Source organism: Daphnia pulicaria, chromosome 5 (genome assembly GCF_021234035.1).
Source record: "Daphnia pulicaria isolate SC F1-1A chromosome 5, SC_F0-13Bv2, whole genome shotgun sequence".
NCBI classification, from domain to species: domain Eukaryota; kingdom Metazoa; phylum Arthropoda; class Branchiopoda; order Diplostraca; family Daphniidae; genus Daphnia; species Daphnia pulicaria.
This window is the reverse complement of record NC_060917.1, coordinates 773,426-783,825: the sequence shown is the minus strand read 5'-3', so window position 1 is coordinate 783,825 and position 10,400 is coordinate 773,426. Positions and strand designations below refer to the sequence as shown.

Below are 10,400 nucleotides of genomic sequence, written 5' to 3'. Positions count from 1 at the left end.
CTTTTTGTCCGTTACGGCTTCTTTATTTTCAACACAAAACAACACAGCAAGTCACGCGAAACAAAACACACACACATCCCTGTAGCTCCGAAGAGCGATGAATAATCAAAATTGCCCGAGTGCATGCACATTGCTGTGTGTTGGTAGAAGAAGGGTCGTGACGGCCATCAAACCGATTGGATTTCTTTTTTGGCTACTGGTTTTTCCTCTCTAGTGATGATGATGATGGGCCCCCCAACTGGTGGGAGGGTATAGATGACACCAAATTGCATTTAGTTAATGAACTGCGTGAATGCGTGATGGTCTCTCTCTTTCTCTTCTTGTGTTTCCATCAGGTGAGAAAGAGCGTGCTCAACACATTCGATGTAAAAGAGAAGGTCTAGTCGAGTGCAATTATTCATGGCTGGTTATTATGTAAACGGAACTATATCTGGCGAGAATATAAAAATCGCAACTTTCATTGTTTGTCCCAAAATGTCTGAATTTTACACGCTCGATTGATTCTGTGACACGAACCAAAGTTGCCAAACGATGAACCGGAAACATTTCGATGGTGAATCAGAGGGAAAGGAGAGAAATCGTGTCGAAAATGATAAAACAAGTCGTGTGTGTGTGTGTATTATGTGGGCGGCCGAGTGGTGGTGCAACCCGTTTCCGGTCAACACGATGACGTCACTCTTGATTTGAAAAAGTACTCGAAAAGAATGGTGGATATGATAGCTACAAGAAATTGAGTAAAAAGGCAAACATTAGTCACCAAAACATGTTTTATTATTTTGTTTGAGCCCGTGCCCACTTGAGACGCCATAACTCTTTTCTTTTAAAAAAATTCATGACCGCATTTTCCCTCTTGTAAAAAGAAAGATGGCCGACATGCTTGAAACTCGGCCCCCCCGGAAACAAAGGAACCTTATTTGGTATACTAGGTAGTACTGTGCATACCACCGGATGTTGAAACAAGACAAAAAAAAGAACCTACCTGTTGTTTTTTGGGTTGGAGGGTCTTTCAAAGGAATTGCAACCGTCATTACAGGGCATCAATGGAAGAGACTCATTTCCAATTGAAATTCTCTACATCTATTCGTTAAAATATTTTTCGTATATAATAATAACAAGCTTCCGGCAAAAATGTAGTTTTCGACCGGTTTGAACCGAATGAAGGCCATACTGCTGCTGAGCTGCTGGTTCACGATTCATTTATTTATCTGAATCGATAACACGTAAAATAAATAGAATTTTATTTCGAAAAAAGAAGAAGAAAATGTAGGCCGCGCCCATCCTATAGAAGAGATATATCGTCGATGGCTTTTCGGTGGGGCTGCTGGCGTTTGTGTGTATACAAGTCGAATTTATATGGGAGGGCCTAGATTGAAATGAATGACTTTTTGTGTACATGTGATTGTGTATATATAAATGATTTCAGCTGCAGCCGAGGGAGAAGAAGGGACCACGCCCAATTGAACTAGAATCAATACAGTTTCTATCTATACAAAAGAATTGTGTGCACATTCCTTCAAGTCAGGTATATATTCCATACGTGTCGTCCTCCACGACACAGCTAGGTAGAAAAAAGATCGTTTATTATAGGCTCGATCGTCTGGCAAATTGTGCTTGCCTACTGACACACACACACACACAGATCAGGTAGTAGCCATCGCAAACGTGGAAGCCCCCATCGCAGTTGGATGGCCCCCAAAAAAGAGAATCTTGTATTAGTAGAGAGATTGTTCCGTACGTGCGCGGTCGTAAATTTACATTTTCTCCGACCCCAGGCAGTCTCTTTTGATACAACTTCTTCTTCATCATCGCGTGAAGCATTTTTCTATTTTTTAAAAAAGAAGAAATGGAAACTGAAAAATTCCTTTTAAAATAGAAAAAAAGCTGTTGATTCCTACAAACGATAACGTTTCCTTTTACTATAAATTAAAAGCGCTTCATAAATTTGTTGGTCGTCGTAGAAGCTTATATACAAGACAACTTTTTCTTCCCCAAAAAGCTGATTACAGGGTGGAAAAAGCCACTCGAGAAAAAGAACTAACAAGAAATTTATGGATTAGACATGTACACAGCAGAGGAAAACGTTTTCAAGGGTCTCGTGGTGTGGCTTATCTATAGAAGAGCAAAAAGGCAGTTGGAGCCGTCAACGGCTGGCGTGGCTGGCCAACGTTTGTCTTTAATTCTCTTTTTTAAAACTGGGCTGTTGTTTTTCTACTGGGTTATTTGGCACGAGCCCTTTTTCGGAAATAACCTCCGACTCCCACACATATACAATAATATCGGTCAGCACCCGAACACGCAAGGCTGGCGAAGATATAGGGGGAGGCATAGAGAAGTGATGGACTATGGAAGAAGCAGAGGACCTTTGACCGACGTGCTTGTTCAATGGACTTTTTTTTCTCCGACGAACCAAAATGAGAGAGCTGTACCGGATATTTCGTCTTATTCCCTTGACAACTCTATGGCTGCCGTGCGACGGTTGTAAAAAGTGACAAAACTTGTCCTACGCTGTGGGACCAGCAAGACGATAAACAATAAAACCCAAGGCTTATGTGAGCTGCTGCTCTATCGCCACTTTTTTCTTATCTCTGCCGGTAAATACCCTTCAGGTGATAAAAAAACAACCCCAAGCGAAAAATATATATGAAAAGAGATACGCCAACTTTAAAGAAAAACAGCGGAAAAACAAGCGGCTCGTTTGAAAGTTCAACTTTTTTCGCGCGTCATTTATATGCGCGCACGAGCTCGACCATAAAAATACGAATTTCGACTTTATCCTGTGTGTGTGATAGTTCCAACAACCCAACTCGACGCAATATTAGCATCACGCTCAACTCTTCGTTCTGAATTATTCAATTTTATTAGATGTATACTACTGCTGCTGCATACCTAACAAGAATGAAGTTTAACCAGTTTTTTAAAGCCCAATAGAAGAACCTTGAACTCGAATGCTTTCTTCAAACTGACAAGTATTTTCTTTCATTTTTACGTCGTCTTTTCCCCCTCCAGATATATAACATGCCTTTCAAGTGGCGCTTTTATTTGAAAAGGGACTTTTAAATAATAACCGACTTTTTGACACGTGAATGGATTAGTATATAGTATATGTACGGCGGCAGTAGGCCATAATGTGTACAAGAATTAAATGGGGGGTGAAAAAAATAAAGAATTTCCCGTCTTATTTTTGAAAAACAGAGATATTCGAGACGGGCGTTGTTGTTGTTGTTGCCGACGGGGTTATTCCGCTCGCCCTTGTTATTGGTTTTTACCACCACATCTCGGCAGCAGCAGCTCAGCATTTCCTCGTATCAAGTAACTAATTCTTTTCCGAGAGAGAGAGACCCTTTTAAGCGAGTAAATATAAGAGAGATATAAACACGCGGAGCAAACAAGTCGTCGGGGTCCATCCATCCATCTAAAGCCACTTTACCATTGTGATATGATGATTACGCTGCTGCTGATGCATAAATGCAGCCAGGGCAAAGCCCCCTGTAATTTGAGGAACTTTGGCGAGCTTATAGGAAATGATGGAAGAGAGTCAAGCTGCTGCTGCCCTCTATATAATCCAACTGCTGCTGGAGAGAAATGTCAAAACACATACATGTGTAGTACGGTATATAACCCAAAATAATATATATGACTTTTGGGTTGGCGATCGTTATCCAGGTGTGACGGGACAAAGAATGCGCCATCTCTGATAAAAAAAAACTTTCCCCGACTACCCAACAACAAAACCACCACCTTGTTGTATATAAGGCCACAGCCACTATCTCCTTTGGCCCGTCTCGCTTGTCAATCTGAGGGGGAAAACTGGTTTCATCTACTCCCCCCCCCCTCACTCCTTGACGTATATTTACTTATCATGCATTCTATTATATACCGAAACTTGAAATTTCTAACTATCCCACACTTTGTCTGACAAAAAAACAGTGTACTGCACTCACGACGATCCTATGATATTTTTTGCCTATTTACTTAATAGAAAATATATTATAGCCGATCTAAATGATGCGGGAAGAATGTTAAAAGGTTCACGATCTTAATCACCGTCGTTATTATATTCCCTGATTGGCTTAACCGTCAATCCGAGCTGGGCTAATGAAGGCAACAACAACAACAACATTTGCATGGGAACCAGGAAAAACGAAAAACGAAAAAACAATTTGATCGACTCAAAATTGATCGTATATACAAGGAGAATATATAATAAATGATGATCAGCTGTGTGTTGGCGATACACACAAGAAACTTTCACGGCGCCGTAATTCACGGGGGGTTGGAACGCGCTGGTCGTGACACAGTCTGCGCCTCTCCCCATTGCGTAGATTTTTCTTTTTCCTCCCCACAGCAGAACAAACCACGTCATTCTAAAAACAACACAAAAGAATAAAAAAGAGGATTCGAATGACGTCATTATTGTGTGACTCATTTGTGGTTTCAAAAGACCGCCCTTTTGTTTCTTGTAATTCTCCCAAAAAATGTTTTATTTTCCGAGAAGAGAGATATTTGATTCGGGTGGAAGTCATTCCACAAAATACATATAGAAAGTACACACACACACACATGGGAATGTTAAAAGCTAATCAACTCCTCAAGCAGCAAGCAAGCAAAGAAGGAGGGTGGGTGGGTTCTCGAGTAACGTCGTCGTGGGCATCGCGTGACCCGGGGATCCTTTGATAACGTGACTCGCTTGCTCTTCGCTCCGGTAACGCTTGTTTCTTCTCTTTCTCTCCGTGTGGTTTTTTATTACGATACATGGTATATATTCTTCTTATTCTTCTTCTCCCGTTCCATCATGTGTGTGCGCATTAAATCTTCAACCGTCAGCACCTCCACCGGAGAGAACCTTTCGACACCGTTCACGTAATCCAATCAGCTTTCGATATAGACACACGCAAAACAGTCAAAGACAGTTCGATCGTTAATAATCAAAGCTGTTTCCTAAAAACTGTTTAAAGGGGGGAAGCCCGCGTGACATGGAAATCACGAAAGAAAAGGGAGGGAGGAATCCGTACAGGAGCGGAAAAAAAAAACACTAACGATGGAGATTTAATTTTCTATACTGCTGGGACCCTCCTTGCGTCATTCTATGCTCTGCCGACCGGGGGGATGGTGTGGCAGTTCCGATTTCTTTGTAAATTCCTCGGACGGAAAAGATTTTGTGGAGTAGCATTTCTCTCTCTGCTCAACATCAAAGGCCGTCGCAACGAAATAAAATTTAAAAACCACCATGCGGCGCAGTAGGAAACGATACCCACACACACTCACGTTCTTCTAGCGGAAAGTGTCATCAGCCTGTTTTCTCGTTGAAAATGTACAAGTTCCATCAGTCTAAACGACAAACACATTTCCCTTTTTTTGTGTTGATTTTATGCGCTCATGGCTAGGCGCCAGATGGTTCAGTCATCGTCGCTGTTAATGTCGTCCTTAATTAGTTTTTTTCCTTTGGCCAAACTTATTGTTAGGGGATGGCTAGCGCTCGTTAGCGCTTGCCTTCATTAAATCTTGTCAAGGCCATCTAGCGGCGAAAAGTAGACGTACAATTTTCATGAAGCGGAATTTTCAATTTTATACAATGCGGGATGGAATTCTAATTAATAAACCATAAATGTGTAGGCCTGTAGGAATCCATAGAAATTCTGTTGGCTAGATCATCTTATTATTCGTGAATTAAATTGAAAATAATTTTGTATAGAACGTCGTCAAGTCGTAAGTTGATAAGATTTTTTCAGTTCGTTGCTACGACGAATCACAGCAGTTGCTCTTGTTGATACCCTATTAGTGTCGTTATTCGTATAGTTTGCGCGCATCAAATTACTGGTGAATTAGTTACACCCCCATGGAAAGAAAGGAGATCACAACTAAAATTTGTTGCGAAACTGCCAAAGAAAAGAAAGGAATTGATGCAAATCCCAAAAAGAAACAAGTGACCTTAACAGTTCAAAGCACTGAATCAGCGATGACTTTGAAAACGACCACTATTGCTGCAACAAGAGTTATCAAGGCTAATAATGAGGAACCGGATTTATCCATGACTTTACAAGGACGGAAGAAAGAAGATCGTGAGTTTAAAGACGAAGAAGGAGGTTATGAAGATGACCAAGAAGATAATGCTGTTGAAGATGTGGAGGAGGATGAAAACGTTTTCAAACATCGTGAAGAAGAGCGTGAATTTGTGGAAGAAAAAGGAGGCTACGAAGATGATCAGGAGGATAATATTGAAGATGCGGAAGATGAAAATGGGTTTACTGAAATGGATGAGGAAGGCGGATACAAAGACGAAGACGTGGGTGAAGAATGTTGAGAGGATTCTATTGATTGGATTTGTCATGCTTCATTATTCAAAGTAATCACAATGTGTTGTCAACGCATAGTTATAGTAGTCAGTTGTCGTTTTATTCCTTAATAAAAATACAAAGCGAAGCATTTTTTTATAAGGATTCACTTTCGTTTCGTTATTCATTTTTTATCATTTCCCCCCAAAACATCAGCGAACTCTAGCGATAGATTTGCCAACTAAGATCAAAACTTCACGTGGTAATTTTCCAAAAGACGTCTGTCTACTAGTTGACTGAACAGTGAACACAATTCAATTTGTGTTTGAATAAAAGTTTATAGTTTATCCAAGTTTGTCATCATCCGGTAACTGAAAATGGCAAAAAAGGGTGCCAAGAAAACAATGGTGGTGAGCAAAACGAAAAGAGCCAGCCACATGAAACACAAAAAAACTTACAAGGCAGGTGCCAGAGTTCGCCAACCATTCGTTAAACCGAAAACTCAACTTGGAGATAAAACCCAACCGAAAGACAGCCGGCCAAATCAACAGACAAATAAGAAAAACCCTGTAACTTCTATTCCAGGGTCAAATAAGAAAAAGAAATTCAACAATGAGAAACCTATTCCAAAAACTGAAGAAATTGTTCAAGATGATTTTGATGCCGATGAAATGATGGACATGATGGACGAAGAAGATGTCAGTTTCTTTAAAACAAAGGCTTCCAATATCCAACAAAAGAATGCAAATGCAGGAAAAAAACGAAAAATTGAAGAACACAATGGTGAGACAGTTGAAGAGGAGTACAATGAGGACCTGTATAACAGCGAGTTGACGAAGAAGAAAACAAGACACCTCCTTCCAATCAAGACCAAGCAGGGCATTGTTGAACAGACGATTGAAGTTGACTACCAATCTTCTGACGAGGAAGAAGAAGACGATGAAGATGCTGAAGAAGAAGAGGAAGCACCTAAAAGCATGGCAGAAATGTATGCAAGGCGAAAACAGAAAATTGAAGACTTGAAGGCCCTGATTGGTTCCTCATCAAGCAACATTTTGGAAAATCCTGATGAGCGAATGGAGCATATCAGTGCTGTATTGAAACTATATGCCACCCTAACTCCCGATATTTTCATTACCGGTTTCAAACTAATTTCTGCTAGTCTTGTGGAACTCTTCAAGGATTTGGCACCTGGATTTGAAATTAAAATGACTTCTAAGCCTGGAGAAAGACTGAAGAAAGCTACCAGAGAAATTTACGGAAACGAAGCTCGTCTGCTTAAATACTATCAGATGTTCCTCAAGAAGCTAGAAGAAACTCTCTCTCCATTGAAGGAGATGAAAAAGAAAAAAGCCATTGATGAGTCCACTAGGAGAGTGGCAGTTTTTGCATTGAAATGCATGAGCGACTTGCTGGTGTCTATGCCACACTTTAATTTTGCCAAAAACATTGTTCACGCTTTAATTCCGTTTACTGCTCACAAAGTGGACGATGTACGCTTTTTGATTTGTTCAGCATTCAAGAAACTCTTCAAGGACGACAAGAAAGGCGAGATTTCTCTACACGCAGTTCGACAAATCAATCACCTTATCAAAAACAAGCGACACCACCAGATTCCACCCGATTGCCTCGACATCCTAATTGCGTTACGTATCAAGGACGTTAATTTAGATCGGGAAAGGGAGGAAGAAATTAGTAGGTACAAAACCTTGACTCGCAAAGAAAAAATTCTCATAATGTCGAAGAATGAGCGACGTCGAAGAAAGAAGATTGAGCGGCTGGAGAAAGAAGTCGTCATTGCCAGAGCAGAGCATAGTAAAGGCAGTAAAACTAAATATCAGACAGAAACGGTCAAGTTGGTTTTCACCATCTATTTCCGCATCCTTAAAATGGCTCCGAAATCCGGTTTGATGGGTGTCGTGCTTCAGGGATTGGCAAAGTATGTGTATATTTTTCAAATGTTATTTTGACAAAGTTAATTTCTGATTATTTCTCTTTTTACGCAGGTTCGCGCATACGATCAACGTGGACTTTTTCACCGACTTGGTTGAAGTTTTCAATAACCTCATTGCAAATGACCAGCTTGATTATCGTCAGTGTCTGTACGCCATCCAAGTAGTGCTCATTATGCTCTCGGGTCAAGGAGAAGCCCTTAACATCGATCCCATTCATTTCTATTCTCACTTGTACAAAGTTATCTTTAGTCTTACTGCTGGTACGTAGCATTTATTTAATTTATTATACCGATTAGTTTGTCGTTAACTTTTCACTTGAATGTAGGCCCGTCGAATTCTAACGTTCCGATCGCAATCGATTGTCTGGAAAACATGCTCATAAAACGAAGGAAGAAGGTTTCAATCCACCGTGTTTTGGCCTTCACAAAGCGAGTATCGACTCTAGCTCTTCAAGTCCAGCACAATAGCAGTATAAGCCTGCTTAGTTTGGTCCGCGTTCTTATGAGTGTAAGCATTTCCCTTTTCTTACTCACAATAAGATTCAGAATAACTTTTTATCGTTATGCAGACTCATAAACAAACAGACATGCTGCTGGATTTAGATACTTCTTCCGGCAGCGGAACTTTTTTGGCAGAATTGGAGGAGCCCGAACATTGCAACGCAGGCAGTACAGCTCTATGGGAACTCCATTCACTTGTGAGGCACTATCACCCAGTTGTGGGAAAATTCGCTCGACACATCCTGCTCAAAAGCCCGACTACTGGCAATGGGGCGTTATCGATGGAATTGACTCGCAAGTATGTCGTACTTTCATGATGATTTCTGTCGCTCTTTAATAGGCTAACATTCTAAACTTTATTTTATTAGGACACCATTGGAATTACACACGCAATACGATCCGTCGCTACTTGCTTTTCTGCCTGCCGTTCCGGGTCCAGCATCAACCCCTATCAACTTGAAAAAACTGAGCGCAGAGGAATTTCACAGTTCAGAACTTGAGGCATTCGTTTCAAAAGTATTGAATACTGACCACATGAAACAGTGGGAGGATGATATCACTGCACAGCAATTGGCTTCAGCTACAAATGGTGTACATAGTTGATTATACCCAATTGTTCATTTCACATGATTATGATTTGTGATCTTAAATCTTAAACATGAAAAATAAAAATAATTGACAGGTTTCTATTTAAACTGTATTGACTTGGCTAAGGAGAATGGGATATTGCCTAGTGCTCAGGTTTAACTGGATCTTTAATTTGTGTTTTCTTGAAAATTTCAATTAACTGATCAGTTGCAGTGGGTCCATCATCAACAGGCTTGGATAGAATTTCCTAAAATAGATTTGATTAAATAGTAATAATAAATAGCTTGTAATTAAAATTTTATAATGTGTGTATACATGAGGGAACTGTGCCACATTTATCTCAGGGGCTTGATGAGTGAAAGGATTCCAAACACCTTGAATACTGGGATAATCAGTGTGATGATATTTCCTAAATCTCATAACAGGAATTCCTGATCTTGTGCACATGTAGCTGAGCCATTTCTGAATCTCAGATCTACTGAACTCATGGCAGCTTAAATATTCGCGTTCTCCATTCACTGAAAACCAATAACATAACATAAATTTTATTATTAAACAGAAAATAATTGAATAAATATACTTACAGTATTCTGCTACCATACAAGGGTAACGGTGTCTTCTTGGTTTCAAATAAACAACTGTCCCAGGATTGGTCTTTGCAAATTCCATCAAATCAGTTTCAATAAAATCTCTTTAAACAAACATAAAATAATTAAATAACCTGTCCATAAAAATTTTGAATCATGGTAAATTACCGAACACCACGACTTCCACCGTGATTTTTACAGAACTTGAGCGTAATCCTTTGCAGTTGAGGAATGTATCGTCCCAGTCCATTTTGTAATGGTGTACGAATAAATCCCGACGGTAGGAAGAGATGTTTGTTAGACATTGCAGCTAAAATTACTAATAGTTGTCAAACAAACGATGATATTTAAATTATACTCGTATTTGAATAAGTATAATACAAAATAATGCTTTCAATTTACAACAAGCAAAGCAGCAATGCAAAACTTTTTTCACTTGCGGTATGCAGACGATTGTTTTTCATGTTACACCGTTGTAGTTATCTTTGCAATATCTAA

The 10,400-nt window shown here is 39.9% G+C and overlaps 3 protein-coding genes across 3 annotated transcripts; 2 read left to right on the top strand and 1 right to left on the bottom strand.

Moving 5' to 3' along the window:
* Window positions 1-5,836: 5,836 nt before the first annotated feature.
* Window positions 5,837-6,301, top strand: LOC124340614 (glutamic acid-rich protein-like). Its single transcript, XM_046793179.1, has one exon. It carries the CDS (start codon window positions 5,837-5,839, stop codon window positions 6,299-6,301), a length of 465 nt encoding a protein of 154 aa, XP_046649135.1.
* A 247-nt stretch (window positions 6,302-6,548) lies between these two features.
* Window positions 6,549-9,416, top strand: LOC124340457 (nucleolar complex protein 3 homolog). The gene is made up of 5 exons (XM_046792986.1): window positions 6,549-8,211; window positions 8,279-8,487; window positions 8,553-8,734; window positions 8,796-9,025; window positions 9,096-9,416. Exons 1-5 carry the CDS (start codon window positions 6,650-6,652, stop codon window positions 9,328-9,330), a joined length of 2,418 nt encoding a protein of 805 aa, XP_046648942.1. The 5' UTR covers window positions 6,549-6,649; the 3' UTR covers window positions 9,331-9,416.
* On the bottom strand, window positions 9,411-10,390 carry LOC124340459 (39S ribosomal protein L43, mitochondrial-like). Its single transcript, XM_046792988.1, has 4 exons — window positions 10,071-10,390; window positions 9,900-10,006; window positions 9,631-9,833; window positions 9,411-9,562 (listed from the first exon to the last, which is right to left on the bottom strand). The coding sequence occupies exons 1-4, from the start codon at window positions 10,205-10,207 to the stop codon at window positions 9,458-9,460; spliced, it is 552 nt and encodes a 183-aa protein (XP_046648944.1). The 5' UTR covers window positions 10,208-10,390; the 3' UTR covers window positions 9,411-9,457.
* Window positions 10,391-10,400: the final 10 nt, after the last annotated feature.

Bases quoted from the DNA above. Each gene is read 5' to 3' on its own strand.
- LOC124340614 (XM_046793179.1), top strand. From the start codon at position 5,837: ATGGAAAGAAAGGAGATCACAACTAAAATTTGTTGCGAAACTGCCAAA.
- LOC124340459 (XM_046792988.1), bottom strand. From the start codon at position 10,207: ATGTCTAACAAACATCTCTTCCTACCGTCGGGATTTATTCGTACACCA. The intron at 9,834-9,899 runs GTAAGTATATTT...ATTGGTTTTCAG, and splicing joins TTGTATGGTAGCAGAATACT to TGAATGGAGAACGCGAATAT. The intron at 9,563-9,630 runs GTATACACACAT...AATCTATTTTAG, and splicing joins ATGTGGCACAGTTCCCTCAT to GAAATTCTATCCAAGCCTGT.
- LOC124340457 (XM_046792986.1), top strand. From the start codon at position 6,650: ATGGCAAAAAAGGGTGCCAAGAAAACAATGGTGGTGAGCAAAACGAAA. The intron at 8,212-8,278 runs GTATGTGTATAT...CTTTTTACGCAG, and splicing joins GTGCTTCAGGGATTGGCAAA to GTTCGCGCATACGATCAACG. The intron at 9,026-9,095 runs GTATGTCGTACT...TTATTTTATTAG, and splicing joins TCGATGGAATTGACTCGCAA to GACACCATTGGAATTACACA.